The 23,357-nt window shown below is 36.9% G+C and overlaps 1 protein-coding gene across 1 annotated transcript; it reads right to left on the reverse strand.

Annotated features, from left to right (window-relative positions):
* Positions 1-376: 376 nt before the first annotated feature.
* Positions 377-9,506, reverse strand: VKORC1L1 (vitamin K epoxide reductase complex subunit 1 like 1). Its single transcript, XM_040455663.1, has 3 exons — positions 9,441-9,506; positions 7,915-8,050; positions 377-4,286 (listed from the first exon to the last, which is right to left on the reverse strand). Exons 1-3 carry the CDS (start codon positions 9,504-9,506, stop codon positions 4,060-4,062), a joined length of 429 nt encoding a protein of 142 aa, XP_040311597.1. The 3' UTR covers positions 377-4,059.
* Between the last annotated feature and the right edge of the window lie 13,851 nt (positions 9,507-23,357).

The following is a 23,357-nucleotide window of genomic DNA, read 5'->3' on the forward strand; positions in this document are numbered from 1 at the left end:
TCTTCCTTGCAGATGTTACCTTTTTAGGGGACTGAGTGGAGCATTCAGGGGGAGCTGAAGTAAAGCCGTGGGCAAGATCTGATCAGCACGGGCATGTGCTTATAGAACTCTAAGCACTAATTCCTTTCTCATGAATTCTTGACAGCCATATAGATCATGAGCCCACACGCATTCCAGTACTGGAATCTCTTAAGATTTCTGCCTGTGTCTTCTATAAATTACATCTCATTTAAGGGAAAAAGAATCAACTCAGGACGCCTGTAGAAATGAAGTTACAGTATCAGCTTCAAGAATAGTTTGTAGGAAGACTGGATTCATTGCAGCTTTTTGTTTGAAATGTAATACTGCAGTGTAAGAAGGATGGCCGTACAGCTTCCACAGGTAACGTCTACATTTATTTTATACCAAAAAAGTTATGTGCAACAAATAAACATTCTTACATATTTACATTTGTTTTTACCAGTTAGCAAAACTGTGTCCTAAATCTCTGGTAAAGAATATTTCTATCTATATTAAAGGGGAAGTCTGCCCAGTGAACTCCACTTTAAATGAATGTTTACTCCAGAGCTGAAAGCACTAGTAATAAATATTTTCGATGGAACATACTATACAGATCATACACCTAATACTTAGGCCATGCTTAATACAGTTTTATAACAAAACATTTCACCTTTTCTGGGCTAATTATTTGTAAAAAACAAACAAACAAAAAAACCAAGTAGCCCGGATTCCCACCCCTGCCCCTTTTGTTTGATTGAAGGGTGGTTCTCACAGATTAGGAATCATTAGTGCTGCCTAAAATGTCTGAATAGAAATGTTCCACCAATGCTTATATCTCGGGGGAAAACCCATGAGGACAAAGGTTGCAGGTTAGGTATTCCTTCCCAATAGGTTGCCAATAATGATAGTGAATTTCTTGTTGGCATTTGTCCAATACAGATTTTCAAGACAAGGTCTGTCAGCATTCACTCACGTTAAGCAGTGGTTCTAATCTCAGTTACAAAGCAATTGCTGAAGATTACTTTGCACTTTTGCTGATAATCTTAAAGATATAAATGAAATACAAACAAATAAAAGCCAACAATTTAGGTTTAATTAGGTTTAATTACACTGTAGTCTTGGTCCTATATCCTACTTAGTAGGGTCCAAAGATCTCTTGTACCAAATGGCAGATCTCTGTATGAAACAGTCAATGCTTTCAACATCTTTAAAAGTAATAGATTTAAAGAGAGGTGACATACACAAAGGAAAAGTAATTCCTGGCACACAGCTAGTTAAACCTGAGTTATTTCACCAGTTTACCTTCCTGGAAAGCACCTAGCTGAAATGCAAAACTGAATGAAATCCTCCAAATCACCTAGATTGCCTAGAATTTATCATTTAACCACAGCTTCTTTCATTTCTTCAAATGATATGACTACACAGTAAATAAGAGGCTTCATTTGTTACATACAACTTATTCCCAAAACCAAGAAGCATGGAATAACTGCAAAAAACAGAAATCCAATTCTCCCTCCCCCGCAGTTTGTTCTTCAATGTCGGTGGCTGGTAATGTCGCAGTGTTTTAAATATTCAGTCTCAAAAAGTCATAACGATCCTCAAATTTTATAGCATGGTGTTTTCTCCTTCTTGGAGTGGAAGAGAGGATGTAGAGGGGAGCCTAAATTCTTCCAGGGCAAAAATATCCCAGCACCCACTGGGGTCCTGTTACTTACTGACATACTGGCATTACCCTGCTGTTACTTCAGGCGGCACACCTTCATCACTCAGTGAGAAAACAAAGAGATTAATTCTACTGGGCTCATAGGAATGTGGCAAAAAATTTTCGTACAACTGAAACAGTGGTGTTTCCCCCAAGGCTTAGGAAAGCAAAGGAAAATCTTGAAGGGTCTGGCTGAACGTTTTTACATTTTATCACATGAGAGTTGACATTTGCAAGAACACAACATCAAGACAAGCTTTAACTATACTCTGCTGATTGATACCAAATATGATGAAAATCCATTTGAAATTGGGACATGAGGAACTTATTTAGCACAACCAGTGTTATATATACCACAGAAGTCTTCACTGTTAACCTCTTCCATTCTAGCCTAGAAGAAAGAAGCAGTAAACTGCCTGGCAGACCGGGAAGCACTGCGATAAGGTGACCTCATTGTACAAGTCCTCCAACATTACGACTTGTTTCTCCACAAACACCAGACATCCGATCAATGCTTTCTAGAGTTCTTTAACTAGAAACAAGAACAATACACACATAATAAAACAGGCATTGAAATATTCACATTCATGGGAAAACAGCCTTGAAATCTGAATTCAACTTTTACAAAACCTGTTAAAACCCGTTGGAAGTTCATTACAATTCAGATTTTATACCTGCCTTGGGCCAGAAAAATACATTGCATCAATTAGGACAGTTAGTTGGAAACTGCTGAACAGTTGCTGACTCTACACAGTACGGTTTACAGAGCAGAGCCTGTCCCCTCCCTTCAAAAAGAAGGCTTATTAAAGAAAAGTCACCGGTCTATTTTTAACATAATGATTAATCTAACTGGAAGCAAAAACATTGCTACTACTTCTCAATCTAAGGAACAAAATGATTGTACAGAACCTTTTTATAGACTGATGCAGGCTTTCTACTTCATGGTAAGAGGAAGGAAGGACACTTCTGCCCAAGTTCAACACACAAAATATTTGGTTTGAGATTTAAGACAGAAGGCACTTTTAACATTCTGATATAAGGTGTTAACCATAGAAACATACTGTCACACTTTCATTTGTGTTTATTCAAATCACTCTTAAAACCTATGCATTGCGTAGTTACTAGAAGGAGTAGTGACACCATTAGTGTATTTTACCTTCAGATATTTCTACCCGTACTACTCCCGGTTATGCAAACTGAGCAGCGTGTCAGCCCTAAAATTTACAAATCTAGTATGGACTCTAAAACAATTAGAAACTAGACATCCAATTAGTGCAGAATTAAACAGGAAATACTACAGAGCTACCCAAGAGCAATCCTACTCTGGAGCAACTGGGCTTATACTGGTTATTTCAAGGTCCTAATACTGTTTGGTCGACTGGCACCGATGTTAAGGAAGAATATCTGCATGAAAATTCAACTGCTGTAAGAGACTTTACCTAAAAATGCCATGTTAATATTTCCAGCTTTTCTCCAAAGAAATCTACCCATTTCCCCATTTTTAGTGTCCTGAAGGCCTTGGATGTGAAGGTCTGGTCACATGACTCATTTGGTAAGGTTATAATCAATCCAGTTTTATCACTAGACACAGGCTTGACTTGAATGTCCAAATTTAGTTTCTTCCTTTCTGAGGAAGGAGATGAAAGGGAACCAACTACCCTATTATTTTTGCTGTCAGTGCTGGACCCACAGCTGTCAGTACTTTTCACAAGATGCTCTGTATGGACTTACTATTTTCACTATTTCTTCGGTCAACGTTGAGCTGACAATTCTTCATCGCTACACTTCAACTAAACTGTACAGTAAGTTCTGCAGGGATGGATCCAATATTTCTACCTTTATTTACAAATATCACATAAATGGATTCTAGTTGAATCTACATGTTTAAATCCATCGGCTAAAAACATATTACATATTGTAAACATGGCAATATTTAATACAGTATCTATTCTAAAATATTTTCATGTCATGATCACATTTGTTATACCTGAAATTGAATTTATACACATTAGAGAATTACTAGCAATGGTTGCTCACTTTACAATCAAGGGCAGGGGGCTAGGGCTACATTTTATTATTTCAGAAACATTTTCAAAGTAAAGTTAAAGCTTGTCTTTGATTGGCTCGGCATATCCTTTTTTTTTTTTTTTTTGTATCCATATTTAAAATGAAGATTGACACAAAATAGCTAGGGCCCCTTCTAATTTATAGGATTTTATAAAATCAGTTTAAGATTCTCAGGGAAAGTGTCTGTTGTGAAGAATTTAAAAAACAAAAACAAAAACAAAAAAAACGCTGCAAAATAAACTTAATGGAAAAGGGAACTTCAGGCCGTCAGTCCGGAGCTGGTCAGGCTGTCAGTCTTGCTTAGGCTGCAGCTGCCGTTTCCAGGCCTCATTCAAATAAACTAGTCGTTTGTAGTTGATGATAAGAAGAATGAAGTTCAGCACATATGTGATGACACAGATGATGCAAAACTCCTTCAGCACAAAGTACAGAATGTAGGCCAGGTACAATGACCCCACCACAGACACGATGGAGGACGTCATGAGGATTAAAGCTGCGACTGCACTTGCTGTCATGCCTGCAAGAGAAAGAGACGTGTGGCTCTGTCAGTCCTTGACAATGGCGAGAAAGTTTCTGAGTTAAAAGCTAGCACTCCATGATTTGCTGCAGCGTTGCAATACTGATTTTACTGCAAAATGCTATGGAATCTGAGAACAAAAGTTACTCATCTATTTTATTAAGATTATGCAGGGTGACTTTTGCACACAGAATACCAGTTTTATAGCTGCAGTGTTTTTGATTTGTCAGTATTCTAGGTGAAGTATCACTTCTATCATAAACTAGCTTTAGTTAAGTCATGCAAAGAAAATATGCAGTCTTGTAATCACATTATGCAATAAGCCAGTCTATAAAATTGACAGTCTCACCCCCTCCTAATGGATAAAGGAATGTGAGGACCACAACCTTCTCTCCCAAGCAGGACACGCTTCCCCTGGCCTTTGCACTGGAGGCTCCCCATGTGTGGGAAGTAAAATTTGCTTTCCATGTTTAGATCAAATTTATCAAAAATCCAAAATGGGAGATGATTATACCAATATGCTGCTGAAGAAGGGGAAAAAAAATTGTAGTAAACATTTCAGAAAGGGCTCACCCTGGAAGATAACGGAAACCACGTTTGGCCAGTCGGCCACATGTGGGTCAAAGCAGATCAAGAAAAAAGGCAGTTATGTGCACTAAACCAGGGCTCTCTCAGTGCTGACATCCTCACGTGTATTGTTTTGCAATTTCCCACAGCTAACAGAAATGAGAACGTGTGTGCTTATTCTCAAGGACAGAGGAGTTAGAGCATTTTACACTACCCTCCTACCCAACAACTAACGGACAAGGAAAACACAAAGAGGAAAAAATAATTGGTGGTAGGAGGTTTGAAGAAGTTAATTAAGGAGCTGAAATCCCCACCTCCTGTTGAATGAGAAGCTGCCTGGAGGCTATAGTCTCACCATAAAGGCCTGACTTGCCCACAGAACTGGTCAGTACTAAAGTATGACCTCTCATAAGACTCTTCCAGACTAAGATACTATTGGATTACTTACAGTGAGGGACTGGCCAACCTGGCCACCTGCTTTTGTAAATAAAGACTGACTGGAACCCAGTCACACTCACTCATTTAGGTAACATCTGTGGTAGAGCTGAGTAGTTGCGACAGCCAGCAAAGCCTAGATGGTTTTCTGTCTGGCCCTTTACTTAAACAGTTTGCTAACGTCATTGATGCTAAATGTCTAAAACTTCAAAAATTAATGCTGCCACATTAATTTTAAAAAGAAAGTGAGTTTCAGAATGATACGAACTGTTATTTACTTCCTCCATGTCACTCTCTTCCTTGAGATAATAATTGTTTTTACCTCCTAATACTGATGTGTGGATTAAAAGAGCTGATAGGTGGGGCACCTGGCTGGCAGAGAGTGCAACTCTTGATCTCAGGGTTGTGAGTTCAAGCCCCATGTTGAGCTTAGAGCTTAGTTAAAAAAAAAAAAAAAAAAAAGATAAATAAAGGAGCTAATAGGTACAAAGCACTTCGAATGCTCCATAAATACTGGCTGTTGGTTAAGTACTATTGTACCAAACCTGTCCTAATGTAACGTAATGTAGGCTGGTGGCTTGGGATACAATTCCCGGTGGAATTTACAATGTGCTGTAACTCTAAATAAATGACAGTACTATCAAACAATGGAATATTTTGCAGCTGTAAGGAAGGATGAAGACACTTAGTGGATGGCTATGGATATCAATGTATTAGTCAAGCAAAAAAGAAAGCAGAGTATATAGAACAGTATGTATAGCATCTGCCTTTTATATTTTAAAAGCAGGAAAATTAAGATGATATATTTGTATTTTCTTGGATATGCCTTGCGAAACTCTACAGCAACAACAAGCAGATACCAGTTGGGCATGAAAGGCAGTAGGAAGTGGGCAGGGGGACGAGGGGTGAGGTAGGCGTTTCGCTGGACAGCATTTTAATTTTTTTTTTTTTTACTTTTGAACTCATGAATGTATTACCTATGGAAAAATTAAAAATGCTGTCTCTCAAACACCTTAGAAGGGAGTGAAGATGATGTGCTCTGGAAAACTGTTAAATGAGCTCACATATATATGCCTTCAATGTCCCTCCAGACATTAAAAATGCATGTGAATGCACAAAATTGTGAACAGAAAAGATACATAGGATACATATGATTTAAAAATATATATATAAGGAAATTCACAAATCAAATATTATAAATAGAAATTTGTTCCATCTCTATCTCCAAAAATTAACATAGTCAAAAGCATGTTTTGGGCTATTTTAATTTTGGATTATATGTTTGGATTTATAGATTCTTCTTTAGAAATCCAAACAGAAAAAATAAATGGAATAAAAAATAAAAATCTCACTCCTGGCCTCCAACCACCAGACCCTTTCCTATGCATTCACATGCATATATGTAACATAAACTTGTATCTATTATACTATAATTTACTTTTTTTACTAACCTATGTCTTGATCCTTCCAGAATATACATGTAGACCTACTTTTTCCTTAAATGGCTACATAGTATTTTCTAGTATGGAGGTAACCTAATTTATTCAGCCATTACGTTTGAACGCTTCCAATTTTTTTGCTATTTTAAACTGTACTGCTGTGCATATCCTTGTGTATATTTTTGTATTTCTATAGGATATAGAACAGGGCAAACTTGATAAGGAATATTTAGAAAACTTAGATTCACAATTTGCCTCATAACAAATCAACTTCAGCTAGACAGAAGAGCAGAAAAGAGCTAGCAGATAATAGGGCAGAATATTAACAATTGAAGCCCAAAGATAAAAATGGATAGATTTAACTCTAAAAACATAAAAAATTTTCGTATGATCAAAATTCACCAAACTAACATAAAAAAGGAAAAAGAATGGGTAAAATGTTTCTAACAAATATGGAAATGGACTATTATCAGGATCCCATCAACAAAAGTGACAATGTAAGGAAATTAAAATGTAATAATGGCTATACTTTGTAACTACTGAATTAGAAATTTAAACATTAAAAAAAATCTATGTGTTTTGACTCATCCATCTCATGTTTGGAAATTTATTTTGCAGAACTAATTCAAGGAGGGAGGTGTGTGTGAAGGGGTCTTTAAACGATGTTGATTACCACAGTGTTAATGAGCATAAAAAAATTGAAACCTTGTTATCAACAACAAAAAACTGAAAAGGAGAAACAACATAAGGATTCATATAAAATTAAGTAAAAAGAACAGAAAGCAATGGGAATAGTGGAGGTGTAAAGGTGATGAAATTATGCACATGGTTCACTGTTAGTGTTTTCTCAGTGCGTAATAGTTTTAAGCAACCACACAGTATATAAAGTAATAAGAAAAAAAGTTTCCAGGGAAGACTGGAGTAATAAGTTCTCTGATTGGGACTGTTTTTTCTGGATACTATGGGATGTTGCCATCCTTGATTAAACACCAACAGATACCAAGTTCAGCATTAGCATCATCAAAATCTTAGGGAGCCAAATTTTCACAACAGAAAAATGTACTGTAAACTAGTGGTTCTATCATTAACATGCTTTTATTTAATATAAAGACATTTCAGGGAAAAGACACAAAGTACTAAATGGAATACAACAAAACAAACTTATTTTTGTATTGCTGTATACTTACCAAGTAATAATTGTAGTATATAAAATATAAGTCCAAAGACACTGTTTGGCTGGTTTAATACACCATCCTTTCCAAAAATGGAACCCAAAAGACCAAATCCTCGACCCCATCTGTAAAATAAGGAAAACCAATAACCCTATTTTGAGTCCTCCTATTTTTAAAAATATAAAATTACTTGAGAATGCCATGCCAATACACCCATCTGAATCTCTAAGTTGCCTATTTCTATATATTCTCTTATGCAAAAGGTAGGATAAAGTACTCTTTTTCTTTTTAAATGTTTATTTATCTTGAGAGAGAGAGCGCACACACGCACGAGCAGGGAAGGACAGAGAGAGAGGGAATCCCAAGCAGGCTCCGCGCTGTCAGCACAGAGTCCAACGAGGGGCTCAAACTCACAAACTGCAAGATCATGACCTGAGCCAAAGTTGGGTGCTTAACTGCTTGAGCCACCTAGGCACCCTCAAAGTACTCTTTCTCTGATGGCATTAGTATCTGCAGAGAAAGGGCTCTCTCAATTTAAGCCAGAGCCTCCTAGCAGCAGCAGCACTCACATTTTGGGCTAAAGAATTCTTTACAGTTGGGGGCGGTTCAGTGCATGACAGGGTGTTTAGCAGTATCCCTGGGCGCTGCCCACTAGATGCTAGTAGTACAACCCGCCAGTTGTGACAACCAAAAATGTCTTAAGACATTGCCAAATGTTCCTGGAGGGGGACAAAACCACCCCCATTGAAAGCCACTGACTTAAGCTGCCCTATTTCTTCATTCAAAGTCTGTAGATTGCAGTGTTGCTTCCTGACAAATTTCACCAGGATATGCAATAGGAAATGTATCTTGGGAACACATCTTTAAATGTAGAACAAGAGCAGAAACTATAGGCCCTTCCTAGAATCATACATACCTCAAGAGTAAAAAACTGACACACTATTTGTTCCATTGTTTTTATTTGCAGTTTAACCTCAAGTTTTGCATTTCACTTCGCATTTTCAGAATCATATTTTCCTATTTTTTAAAAAGATTACTTCTGATCTAATAAAATTTGATTCAAATATCAAACTAACATTTACTTCGGATGAAAACTTTTGAAGATAACTTTAACTACGAGCATGCTTTTTAAATACCAGAAAGAAAACACTAATGGTTTTAAGTCCATAGCAAAGCACTCAATAAAACCTAAACTTTGGTTTGGACAACAAACTACCTGAAGACAAGGATAAATAAGTGATTCTTTATTTGTCACACTATTTTAAAATTTTTTTAATGTTTATTTTTGAGAGAAAGAGAGAAAGAGCGTCAGTGGGGAATGGCAGAAAGAGAGGGAGACACAGAATCTGAAGCAGCCTCCAGGCACTGAGCTGTCAGCACACGACATGAACTCATGAACTGCAAAATCATGATCTGAGCCGAAGTCGGACGCTTAACCGACTGAGCCACCCAGGAGCCCCCATCACCCTATTTTAAAAATATATATATATTTTACAAGCAAGTGAGAGCTCTGAAGATTTTTACTGTACAGAGTTACACACTTTGAGGAACACAAAATAATCTCCACGTTTTTGTATTCTTTCACACATCAAATACTCATTGTGCATGTTCTAGGTGCAGATAATGGGTCAGGCATTGGAATCCAGGAGAGTACCAGTCAGAAGAGGTGGTGCCCTTGTGGAACTCTTATTCCATTTAGGGAGGAGAAGCAGTGAACAGGTGAACAAATGACAAAGTTATCTTCAGAAATGGATGAAACCATTAACAGATATGTGGGAAAAGTGAGGCGGGAGATTATTCGAGACCAGAGCTTCTGAAAATTTAAAAGTGCATATGATCACTTTGGGGTCTCATTAACATGCAGGTTTTCCTTTAGCAGGTCTGTGTTAAGGGCCTAGGACTCTGTGTTTCCAAACAAAACAAAACAACTCCCAGCTCAAGCTTCTAGTCTGAGGACCACACTCAGTACCACTCAGCTCTAGACGGAGAAGGGGTGGAGGGAGCTATTCTAGCTAGACGGTCAGAGATGGCCTTTTCCTGGAACTAAAATCCTGAATGAATTAAATCCTGAATGATGAAAAGCAGCCAATCTCAAGAGGAACAGCAAGCACAAAGGCCTTGAGGCAGGAATGAGCGATGAGTGTCCTAAGGCCATCAAGGCTGACACAGGATGAGGGAAGAATGGCAAGAGAATGAGGCACCCAGTCATTTACATCATTTATGGCCTTGTTTGTAGGCCATGATGAAGAGTTTGAATTTTATTCTAATTGCAATGGGAGGGCATTCAGTGGCTTTAAAATAGGAGATTAATATAAGCTTATTTATGATCACTCTTGACTACTGTGTAAAAAACAAACTGCAGGAGAGCAAGAGCAGACGGAAGAAACTATATGCAATCAACTTCTTAGCCCCACTCATCTGAAGTAGGAATTCAAATGTAAATCACCACCTTTGGCAATGGAAATAATTGGGCAGACTGCCAAAATTATAACCGGCAAACAGAATTTTTATATATTCCAAACACTGATCTCTAATTATTCACATAGGATCATGTCGATCTTTTTCCATAGAATGAATATATTGGCTTATCAAAGTAATACGTATATAAGGTTTAAAAATCAAATAACACTGAAAGTCTTACAGAATAGACACCCCATACTCCAGCCCTCTCCACACACAGTTCTGACCCCAAGAGGCAACGATTTTGATATCTTTTAACCTTTTTTCCCTATTTAATTCCACATTTCTAAATAATATGCTTACATGGCTATTTCTTGACTTCTGGATTCTAAATATCTTCTGATTTTCTAATACGGTAGACCAGAATGTTGCTTTAAAGAAACATTTTATTGTGGAAAGCGGTAAATGTACAGACGCAAAGTTAACAGAACAATCCATGTAATAATCTCATCACCCGGCTTCAAAATTAAACCTCTTTTGTTTCATTTCCACCTCTACCCACACACCACTCATGATGATTTTTAGTTACTTTTTAAATTTTAATGCACAAATCTTAACTTTTCTGTAATTTTTAAAATTTTTTTTTAATGTTTATTTATTTTTGAGACAGAGAGAGACAGAGCATGAACGGGGGAAGGTCAGAGAGAGGGAGACACAGAATCCGAAACAGGCTCCAGGCTCTGAGCTGTCAGCACAGAGCCCGACGTGGGGCTCGAACTCATGGACCACGAAATCATGACCTGAGCTGAAGTCGGCCGCTTAACCGATTGAGCCATGCAGGTGCCCCAACTTTTCTGTAATTTTGATGAATGGAACACCTGACTACTCCTGGATACATCTGAGTAGTCCTGGTATACTAATTCTGGTATACTTACTAATAGTGTGAAAGGAGAATTTAAGTACCTTTCCTAAACAAACAAACAAAACCCAAACATTCCAACACCAGAGAGTCTTCCCATCTCCCCAATTAAGTTGTTAGTTCCTTCCTGTCGATCCACACTCCCTTTACCACAAGCAGTAAGTACCTGGCTATCTAGGTTGGAATCCAACCTCAAAACCAAAATTAGATCTTTGGTCTTCCTGATCACACTGCTACGCCATTTCCCTCAAGTCACATTAAGTTGTAAAGTACAATTACCATTCTAGCATTTTCAACGAAACAGAACGATCACTTAATTACTTGATGAATATAATAAAGTTTAATAAACTTTGATGAACGATGGAATAAGTGTTAGCAAGTCAACTCACAAAGTAGACTGACATTATGTAAGATTATTTTCCTTGGAAAGGTCAATGAGAACAGATTTTCATAAATGACACTTAAAACTGCTAAGGGTGGTTGTAATTTAAAAACTTCTTAGTGAATTTTTTTCAAGTTGGGACATTTGAAAATACTGAGTTTTCCCCCACTTCTAAAAGCTATATGGAACTATATGAGATACATTTTATGTGCTAACTTTATTCCTGGCTTTATCTTAGTTTCTAACCATTTTCTCCTTGTCCCATCTATAATCACAATTCTATTATTTTACTTATCCCAGACCTGCCCCAAGTAATTTATGGAAGGAGGTGGGATATTAACCAATTGAGAAAAAAAAAATGTTCTCATTTTTTTTAAATGATGATCTTTTTGGTCATTAAAAAAATTATTTTAATGTTTATTTATTTTTGAGAGAGAGAGAGAGACCAGAGCACAAGCAGGGGAGCGGCAGAGACAGAGGAAGACAGAATCCGAAGCAGGCTCCAGGTTCTGAGCGGTCAGCACAGAGCCTGACGTGGGGCTCGAACTCACAGACCGTGAGATCATGACCTAAGCTGAAGTCGAATGCTTAACCGACTGAGCCACCCAGGCACCACTTGTTGGTCATTTTTTATTAAGTTTTTAATTTTAATTCCAGTGTAGTTAACATACAGTGTTATATTAGTTTCAAGTGTACGATATAGTGATACAACACTTCCATACATTACCCAGTGCTCATCACAACTGTACTCTTTAATCCCTATCACCTATTTTACCCAATCCCCCCCACCCCCTGCCTTCCCTCTGACAATCAGTTTGTTCTCTATAGTTAAGAGTCTGTTTCTTGGTTTGTCTTTTTCCCTTTGCTCATTTTTTTGTTTCTTAAATTCTACATGAGTGAAATCATATAGTATTTGTCTTTCTCTGGTCTATTTCGCTTAGCATTATACTCTCTAGCCCCATTCATGTTGTTGCAAATGGCAAGATTTCATTCTTTTCTTATGGCTGAGTAATATTCCATTTTATACACACACACACACACACACACACACACACCCCACATCTTCCTTATCCACTCATCTGTTGATGGACACTTGGGCTGCTTCCATATCTTGGCTATTGTAAGTAATGCTGCTATAAACATAGGGGTACGTGTATCCCTTTGAATTATTATTTTTGTATTCTTTGGGTAAATACCCAGTAGGGCAGTTGCTGGATCTTAGGGCAGTTCTATTTTTAACTTTTTGAGGAACCTCCATACTGTTTTCCACAGTGGCTGCACCAGTTTGCATTCCCACCAACTGTGCAAGAGGGTTCTTTTCCCCACATCCTGGCCAAAAGCTGGTTCTTGTGTTTTTTATTTTAGCCATTCTGACAGTGATATCTCACTGTAGTTTTGATTTGCACTTCCCTGATGAGTGATGTTAAGCATCTTTTCATGTGTCTGTTGGCCATCTGTATTCCTTCTTTGGAGAAATGTCTGTTCATGTCTTCTCATTTTTTAAATTGGATTATTTATTTCTTGGGTGTTGAGTTGTATAAATCCTTTATTTATTTTGGATACTAACCTTTTATTGATGTCATTTGCAGATATCTTCTCCCATTCATTAGGTTGCCTTTTAGTTTTGTTGGCTGTTTCCTTTGCTGCGCAGAAGATTTTTATTTTTTTTATATTTAGAAGATTTTTATTTTGATGAAGTTTATTTTTGCTTTTATTTACCTTGCCTCAGAAGACCTACCTAGAAAAATGTTGCCACAGCTGATGTCAGAGACATCACTGCCTGTGCTCTCTTCTACAATTTTATAGTTTCAGGTCTCACATGTAGCTCTTTGATCCATTTTGAGTTGACTTTTGTGTATGGTGTAAGAAAGTGGTCCAGTTTCATTCTTTTGCATGTAGCTATCCAGTTTTCCCAACACCATTTGTTGAAGAACCTGTCTTTTCCCCATTGTATATTTTTTCCTCCTTTGTCAAAAACTGACCATGTAATTTGTGGGTTTATTTCTGGGTCTTCTGTTCTATGGATCTATGTGTCTATCTTAATCCAGTACCATACTGTTTTGATCACTACAGCTTTGTAATGTACCTTAAAGTCTTGAATTGTGATACCTTCAGTTTTTTCTTTTTCAAGGTTCCTTTGGCTATTTGGGGTCTTTTTTTTAAATTATTTTTTTAATGTTTATTTATTTTGGGGGACAGAGAGAGAGGGAGACAGAGGATCTGAGGTGGGCTCTGTGCTGACAGCAGAGAGCCCAATGTGGGGCTCAAACTCATAAACAGCAAGATCATGACCTGAGCTGAACTCAAGTGCTTAACCAACTGAGCCACCTGGGTGCCCTGGGGTCTTCTATGGTCCCATACAAATTTTAGGATTACATTCACAAGTTTTAAACTTCTGATGACTTTTATTTATTTGCTTATTTATATATTGGAAATCATTTGCTTTTTTCTTTGGTATTTAAATTTTGTAATGTGTGATGATTTTGCTTTTACCATTATATTTTAACAATACAATTTAATAATAGCAATTGAAAAATTCTCTTTATACAACAAATACATAGATATTTGAGTTCTAAGTATGTGTAGTAAATTTAATCACCAAATTTCCACATGGAGAGACCTCCATTTCAGCATTACTTCCTGCCTCTTGACCCATCCCCTCACCTATCTCTTGCTAGGCTGGTAGCAAAAACTTGTTTGATTGATCAGTTTACAAGAAGGAACTGGGCATCTGTAGATCAGACCCTTCCGGATTCCTTCTTTGGGATCTATCTGAACAAAGCTGCATCCAAGACTAAACTTTTTTTTTTTTTAATGTTTATTTATTTTTGAGAGAGAGAGAGAGAGAGAGAGCGAGCACGAGCAGGGGAGGGGCAGAGAGAGAGGGAGACACAGAATCCAAAGCAGGCTCCAGGCTCTGAGCTGTCAGCACAGAGCCTGATGTGGGACTTGAACCCATGGACTGCGAGATCATGACCCATGCCGAAGTTGGATGTTTAACCAATTGAGCCACCCAGGCGCTCCTATTTTTTTTAATTGTGGTAAAACACACACACACACACACACACACACACACACACACACACACACACAATTAAATTTACCACCTTAACCATCTTTAAGTGCACAGTTCAGCAATGTTAAATATGCTTGCATTGTTGTGAAACATCTCCAGAACCTTTTTATCTTGCAAAACTGAAGCAACTGCTTTTCTCTCTCCTCCCAGTCCCTGGCAACCACCTTTTCATTTTGTTTCTATGAATCTGACTACCTTACTTTAGATACCTCATATAAGTGAAATCCCACAGTACCTGGCTTTATGTGACTGCTTATTTCATTTAGTACAGTTCCTTCAAGGTTCATACATGTAGCATGTGACACGATTTCTTTGCTTTTTAAATAAAAGGCTGATTAATATGCCATTTTCTGTGGATACCATACTTTGTTTATCCATTCATCCATTCAGGGACACTGGGTTGCTTCCACCTCTTGCCATATAAAGCTTGTTTGCTATTTTTTTTTTCTGGTACCCCAAACAATTACAACTGCTCTGGTAATTTTTCACCCATTCCTCTGACAGAAACAAGCCCTCTTGATAGTAAAGTTTCAGGTAAAGCCCAATGTCCAAGCAAATCAAAGATGAGGCCCTTCAACAAGAGCTAGGACATCCTCTCCTACCATTTTGTTGTGAGAGTTAACAGCATGGTTCATGGGAGGAAGATGGCCCTGGGTGAAGATTAAAAAAAAAAAAAAAAAAAAAAAAAGATATTTCTCATGGGTTATGATACATCATCAACTTAGTAACAATTTTTCAGAGGAAAAGGTACCATATAAATATCTACATTCATCCAGATGTTAAAGCTAAATAACAATGGAACACAAAAATCAGAGAAACAAAGAAGTTAATGTCTGGGTTTAGAAAAATCTTTGTCAAAGTTTCTTTTGAGGAAATGACCAGCTTGTACCAGGAAAGGGCCTCATTCCCAACCCACTGTGGACACGAGGTGTGGAACAAAACTTAAAATTTTTTCAGGATGAAAGGTCTGTTTTTTCACATTATCTCAAGAACCCAAAAGGGTCAAAAACCACTAAAAAGGAAAAATGGATCCTGGAAAACGCACAACAGTGGGATAATCCTTGTACTGGCCTAGCATGGTATCTGGTAATACCATATGTGAAAAAAATACTTGTGATTACTACTATAAAAATTTCTGAGAAACTTGATGGAAGACTTGTATTCTCATTTGGTAAGATTTTTTAAATTTGTTTTCATGATATTAGTTCTCTGATCTTGGAGTCACCCTTCTCAGAGGCAAGCACTTTCAACTCATTTGAGTGGTTTCTTTGGTATTTACCCAGAAATTTCTTTGTATACACATTCAAATGATCTTTTCAGATAATCTATTCAATGATGCAGCAAGCCACAGAGAAATACAGTCCATACCATGGTCTGGCCTTTGGCTTTCATGACACTGCTTAGTGTGTGGTTCTCCACAACCTTTGTTTTACTGTTGTCTCCGTAATTCAGCTGCTGCGGCGCTTCCTTATATTCTCAGCCAGCAAGCTTCCTTCACATTTCTTCCCTCCACCCTCAAGGTGAAGTCTTACGGTGACCATATTATTTATTTATGTAAAATTTAACAACTCTTTGAACTCTGTCAGTATTTTAATTAGGATTATTGTTGCTTTCTCTTCATCATCTGGTTACATTTACACAGGTTTTGAATGGTCCACCCCATCCCTTGTTTTCCCATAAGCCCTGGGAAATGTACTTTTTAAATGTACTTTTGATCAAAGTATCATTTACATATAGAAAACTACCCACAAGTGTATTAAACTAAATTTCCAGGAGTCTCCACTCCCATTTTCTTTTATTTGATGTTAAGTCACTTTTAAGCAATTAATTCCTAGTCCTGGTATTTTTAAGGTTCAATTCCATAGGAAATGCATTTTTTTCAGTAACATATTATATCAGAAATTCTATTAAAACTATAATTACATTTCTTTTTGTGTACAAATTGCTTTTCCTGGAGTTAATAATTCATTCTTACTTTTTCTTTTTCTATGCCACCATCATTAATTTTCCAAAATCCTTCTGAGCAATATTATCCTTTTTTTTGACACCCTAACATGTTTTTTATTTTTTAAGTTTTTAAAAACTTATTTGGAAATATTTTCAAACTTATAAGAAGTCACAAAAATAAAAATAGAACAAAGAACACCCATATATTCTTTAGAAAGACTCACCTACTGTTATTTTACCCCGTTTGCTTTTTTATTCCATCTCCCTCTCCTTCTCTCTACACATACACACACATACTGACTGTCATCCTAACTTCCAATCTCTTCCCTACCTCAAACCTTCTTAGGTCTTCCTTTTGCCCTTGGTTAATCACTTGTTTTGGTGAAACAATCTTTTAGTAGCTTCCCTGAGAAAATATTACACTGGAGGTAACATTTCTGAGATGTGGAGTCTTAAAATATCTTTCTTCCACCATCAGAGTGGATTGGTAGTTTTGGGGGTATATAATTATAAATTAAAAATAATTTTCCCTCAGGAGTTTTAAAGCCATTGTCCTTGAAAAACCTGCTGCCGTCCTGACCCTTGAATATGTCCTGTTTTTCTTCCTTTATGAGACTTTTAAGAAACTTCTTTTTAATCCTACTGATCTAAAAAATTTTTTTAAAGTTTATTTATTTTTGATAGAGAGAGACAGAGCACGAATGGGGGAGGTGCAGAGAGAGAAGGAGACACAGAATCCTAAGCAGGCTCCAGGCTCTGAGCTGTCAGCACAGAGACCGCCTGATGTGGGGCTCGAACTCACCAACTGTGAGATCATGACCTGAGCCGAAGTCGGACGCTTAGCCAACTGAGCCATCCAGGTGCCCCTAATCCTGATGTTCTAAAATTTCACAGGGGCACCTGGGTGGCTCAGTCAGTTGAGCATCTGACTTCAGCTCAGGTCATGATCTCACAGTTGGTGAGCTCAAGCCCCGTATCGGGCTCTGTGCTGACAGCTCAGAGCCTGCAGCCTGCTTCGGATTCTGTGTCTTCTCCTGTCTCTGCCCCTTCCCATGCTCATACTCTGTCTCTCTCTCTCTCTCAATAATAAATATACATTAAAAAAATTTTTTTTAATTTCACAAAGGATGTGCCTTGATATAGGTCTTAAGTTGTTCATTGTGAAGGGTCCTTGGTAGGCCCTTTGAATGTACAAATTCATGTTTTTCAATGCCAGAAATTTTGCACATAGTACCACTTAGCCAAATGTTGGACTCCTTAAACTGAACCTCTAGGGTTTTTTTTTTTTTTTTTTACCCCTTTCTTTTATTTTCCATCTCTTTTTCCTTTTACTCCATTTTCTTGGAGATTAACATGATGTAACTCTTCCAAGTCTTCTATTAAATTCACTTATTAAACTTACTGCTACCATATGTTTAATTTCTAAGTGTTCTCTCCTATCCTATGATTATTCGTTTACATAAATAGAATCTTCTTTGTTTAAAGATACCACTTATTTCTTAGATCTAATGAGATAAAACCATCCATTTTTATTTTAGGTTTACTTCTTGGCAGCTTCATTTAGTTTCTTCTGAGTTCCTTGGTGTCATCTCTCATATTGGGAGACTTTTCTCAAATGTATGAGGATCCTTAAGTGTCAATTCACTTGTAAGACCAAGGCATTAAAAATATGAATGTCAATTCTAGCCCTGGACAGAATACAATATGGCTATTCCAGCCTCTCTCTCTCTTCCCTACTGATTACAACTAAAAAATGAACAGAATACAGGAAGCAACTACCTGAGGATCCTAAAAAGTAAAAATAGCCAGTGGATAGAGAAGAAAGGTCAAAACTTGAATAAAAACCAGAACGGTGGAATTTTCTGAGGGTTTTTCCTCCTTTACCTTCTTCTTTTGAACCGAGGGTGGTATAAGTTGTGGAACTGTCCATGGGAAGAGATAATAAAAAAGCCCCACTTTCTGGCCAAAGGATGAGTAAAAGGGACCCATGTGAGTTGGAGAATGTGGGAGCTACCAAGTTTGTTTTCACATTTAATTTTTCCCTCCTGGTCTTGCCTAAAGGGAAGCAAGAGAACTGTACCTCAGGCATGGTTTGAGATACCTTGAATTCTGAGAGAAAAGCCTCTCTCTGTCTGGAAAAAATAAGAAAAGGGGCCCCTGTGGTCTTAAGTATGTGGGAGGAATCCTGTAATTTTTCTCTTTTCTCTCATGGCTTTACCCCAAGGGTAAAGTCAGTCACGTGGAACCGTATAACAGTAAGAAGGGCTAAAGCTCTCTGTGAGAAACCTGTCTTTTTAGCAGGAGGAATTGTGAAAGGGGCCACTGGGAGTCAGAGATTAGGAAGAGAATCCCAGCAAAGAGCAAGCCAAATAAGGGACCCTTAATTCTGAAGAGGAATTAACAGAAGTCCCAGAATCATCCTTGAGATGCAGCATGGAACAGATCCAAAGAAGCATAGCAAAGTCTTTGAGAACTAAACTACTGTATAAACCACCACTCAAGGTGCAGACTAACTGACTACTGAGTGTGGCATGTGAAGGGAAACTCAACCAGGAGAACACGGAAAGCATCGTCTATAGTGGGAGAGACAGAACCTGTAGTCTTAATCTGATTGAGTTAATTGCCAAAACAAACATCAACATCTCAGAAGATCTTTAACAGGACCCAAAGTCTAACAAAATAATATTCAAAATACACTTAAAATAACATGCCAAAATGACATAACGTACAAAGAATTAAAAAAAAGTGACTAACTCTCAAGGAGAAAAAATAATTAATAGATGTCAAGCCTAAAATAACACAGGTATTACCAGTATAAGATTTAAAAGTACATCTATATTCCACAAGGTGAAAGTAACCAGAAATGACTGGAAAGGTAAAAGTTCTCAGCAGAGAAGGAATCACTAGAAAAGGTCTAACAGTCATGTCATGGAAATCTAGAAGAGACTGAGGTGCACACACACACAGAGAAATACTGGTAAAAACTCCACAAATTTAGCCAAACATAAACATTTATAGACTTGACAAACTGGGTAAACATGAAAAAGTTGATAAATTCAAAGAACATCACACCCAGACACATCATAAACTGCTAAAAACCAAAGATTGAGGGGAGAAACTCCTGAAAGCATCCAGAGAAAAATAATACATTACCTTAAAGGAACAATAATTCAGGAGACACTGAAGGCATCTTTTTTTAATTAAGATTTTATTTTTAAGTAATCTCTACACCCAACGTGGGGCTCAAACTGACAACCCCGAGATCAAGGGTCACAAGTGCCACCCACTGAGGCAGCCAGAAGCCCATGACACCAAAGCATCTTTAAAGTACTGAAACAAAAAGAACTATCAACCAAAAATTCTATATCCAACAAGAGCATCTTCCAGGGATCGAGGATAATTGAAGACATTTCAGAAGCAGGAAACTAAAAGAATTTATTAACCACACTCTTGTACTAAGAAAAATGCTAAAAGCAGTTCTTTACATTGAGGGACAAGGATACGAGAGGGAAACACGGGAACTTCAGAAATTAAAGAGGGGAGAACAGAAATGGTATATATTTGGGTAAACATAATAGATTATTAGTCTCCTTATGAGTTCTTTAAAATATGTAAGACTATTGAAAACAAATGTTATAACATTGTTGGGGCGGGGGGTTCAATATATGTAGATGAAACACACATGACAACTATAACAAATGGGACAATAAAGGTCCCTTTATAGATGTAAAATTTCCATATTCTCCTTGGTTATTAAATACTAAATCTAAACAGAATATGAAAGATTATGTATATCATAATCTCTACAACTACCACTAAAAAATAATTCAACTAAAAAATAATTCAGAGATATAAACAAAAAGCCTATTGTGAAGTTAAAATGAAATATAAAAACATCCAGATATCCAAAAAAAGATAAGAAATCGGGAATGGATGAGCAAAACAAGAGAGGGTACAAAGAGGGGGAAAAAAAAAAGGTAGACCTAAATCTAAACATATCAAATATTAAAACTAAACAGTCTGGGGGCACCTGGGTGGCTCAGTCGGTTAAGCGTCCGACTTCAGCTCAGGTCACGATTTCACGGTCCGTGAGTTCGAGCCCCGCGTCAGGCTCTGGGCTGATGGCTCAAAGCCTGGAGCCTGCTTCCGATTCTGTGTCTCCCTCTCTCTCTGCCCCTCCCCAGTTCATGCTCTGTCTCTCTCTCTCCCAAAAATAAATAAACGTTAAAAAAAAAATTTTTTTTTTTAAAAACTGAACAGTCTGAACACATCAATTATTATGTTGTACACCTGAAACTAATATAATGTTATATATGTCAATTATACCTCAATAAAAAAAAAATCATCCCCCCATCAAATCAAAAGACAGGCATTGTCAAAGTGAACTCAAGAACAAAAAAGGACTGAGTATATGCTGCCAATAAGAAAATCACTTAAATATAACACAGGTTAAAACTAAAAAGATAAAAAAGATATGTCATACAAACAGGAATCTAGAAAAATCTAGAAAGCTGGATTAAAAAGGTTAAAAATGGTAAAGTTTGTGTTATGTATATTTTACCATGAAGGGGGGAAAAAAAACCTAGAGTGGCTATATTAACATAAAAAAAGTAGTCTTCAGAACAAGGGAACTTATCAGGGTATAAAAAGAGTATACAATGTTAAAAGTGTCAATTTAACCAAGATGACAAAACAATCCTAAATGTGTAAGCATCTAATAAGAGAACTCCAAAATACAGCAGTAATAGAACTGTAATAATAAATAAGTAAATTCATAATTATACTTAGAGACTTCAACAAATCTCTCAGTAAGTGATTGAACAAACAGGAAATCAGAAAGGATATAGAAGACCTGAATAGAAAATCAACCAACCTGATTTGACTTTTATAGAACATTCCACCCAACAATAGAATACATGTTCTTTTCAAATGCACATAGAACATTCACCAAGGTAAACCATACTGTAAACAAAACATAAACAAACATTGTAAACAAACGAATAAATTTAAAATAACTGAATCCATAGAAAGTATATCCTCTGACCATAGTGGGAATTAAACTAGAAATCAGTACAGAAATATACCTGAAAAATGTCACCAATTATTTGGAAATTAACACACTTCTAAAAACAAAAATCCACAGATCAAAAAGTCTTAAGGAAATTAGAAAATATTTTGAACCCAATGAAAACATAACATATCAAAAGCACTGGTATGCAGCTAAAGTAGTGCTTAGAGAGAAATTTGTAGGATTAAAAGAAGGAAGGAAAAAAAACTCGGGCAAAAATCAATGAAATTAAAGACAGAAAAACAGGAAGACTGGGGCGCCTGGGTGGCTCAGTCGGTTGAGCGTCTGACTCAGGTCATGATCTCACGGTCTGTGAGTTCGAGCCCTGCGTCGGGCTCTGTGCTAACAGCTCAAAGCCTGGAGCCTGTTTCAGATTCTGTGTCTCCCTCTCTCTCTACCCACTCCCCAGCTCATGCTCTCTTTCTCTGTCAAAAATAAGTAAACATTAAAAAAAAAAAAATTAAAAAAAAACCAGGAAGACTAAATGAAATCAAAAGCTGATTCTCTGATAGAAAAAAAACTAAAAAACAAACAAAAAACTGATAAACCACTAGCTACAGTTCATAAAAGGAAAAAGAGAGAGACAAGGAAAGAGAGAGATATATACACAGACACAAAATATCAGATATGAAAGAGAGGATATCATTACAGACAGGTATAGACATTAAAAGGATAAGGGAATACTACTCTATGCCCATAAATTTGACAATTTACAAATAGAGCAATACTTTGAAATTCACAAATCCTAAAACTCACTCAAGAAAAAACAGAATCTGAATGGTTCTACTAATAGTTTAAAATCTTTCCTCGAAACAAAAACTCCAGGTCTAAATGGTTTCATTGGCAAATTCTAGATAATATAGAAGGAAGGAATAATACTAAATTCGATACAATCTCTTCCAGAAAACAGAAGAGAATGGGACACTTCTCAACTTCATTAATTTGAGGCAAGCATTACCTTGACATCAAAACCAGACAAAAACATTACAAGAAATATTAAAAGAAACAAAACTGCCATAGACCTGAATCACTCATGAAAAGACACAAAAATCCTCAACAAAATATTATAAATCAAATCCAGCAATACACAGAAGGGATAATGGGAGCACCTGGCTGGCTCAGTTGGTAGAGCATGCAACTCTTGACCTCAGGGTTGTGAGTTCAAGCCCCACGTTGGATGTGGAGCCTATTAAAAAAAATAATAATAATGAATCATGGAATCTACCCCCAAAACCAAGAGCACACTGTATACGCTGTATGTTAGCCAACTTGACAATAAATTATATATAAAAAAAATAAAACAAAATAAAAAGAAGGGATAATGTATCATGACCAAATGGGATTAATTCTGAAAATGCAAGGCTGGTTCAACATTGAAAAACCTGTCAATGTGTTTCATCATATTAACAGACTAAAGAAGAAAAATCACATGAGGATTTCAATAGATGCAGATAATGCATTTGCTAAACTACAACATCCATTCATGGTTTAAAAAAATGTTCAGCAACTGAGAAGGGATTTTCTTTGACCTGATAAAGGTTATTTAAATATATTAAAAAAAAATCCCTACAGCTAACATCACATTCAACAGGGATAAATTCTTTCTAAGATCAGGAACAAAAGCAAAGTCTGCTCTCACCACTCCTTTTCAACATTGTGCAGAAGT

This window comes from Herpailurus yagouaroundi, unplaced genomic scaffold, assembly GCF_014898765.1.
Source record: "Herpailurus yagouaroundi ecotype Mexico unplaced genomic scaffold, PumYag 216, whole genome shotgun sequence".
Taxonomy (NCBI): Eukaryota; Metazoa; Chordata; class Mammalia; order Carnivora; family Felidae; genus Herpailurus; species Herpailurus yagouaroundi.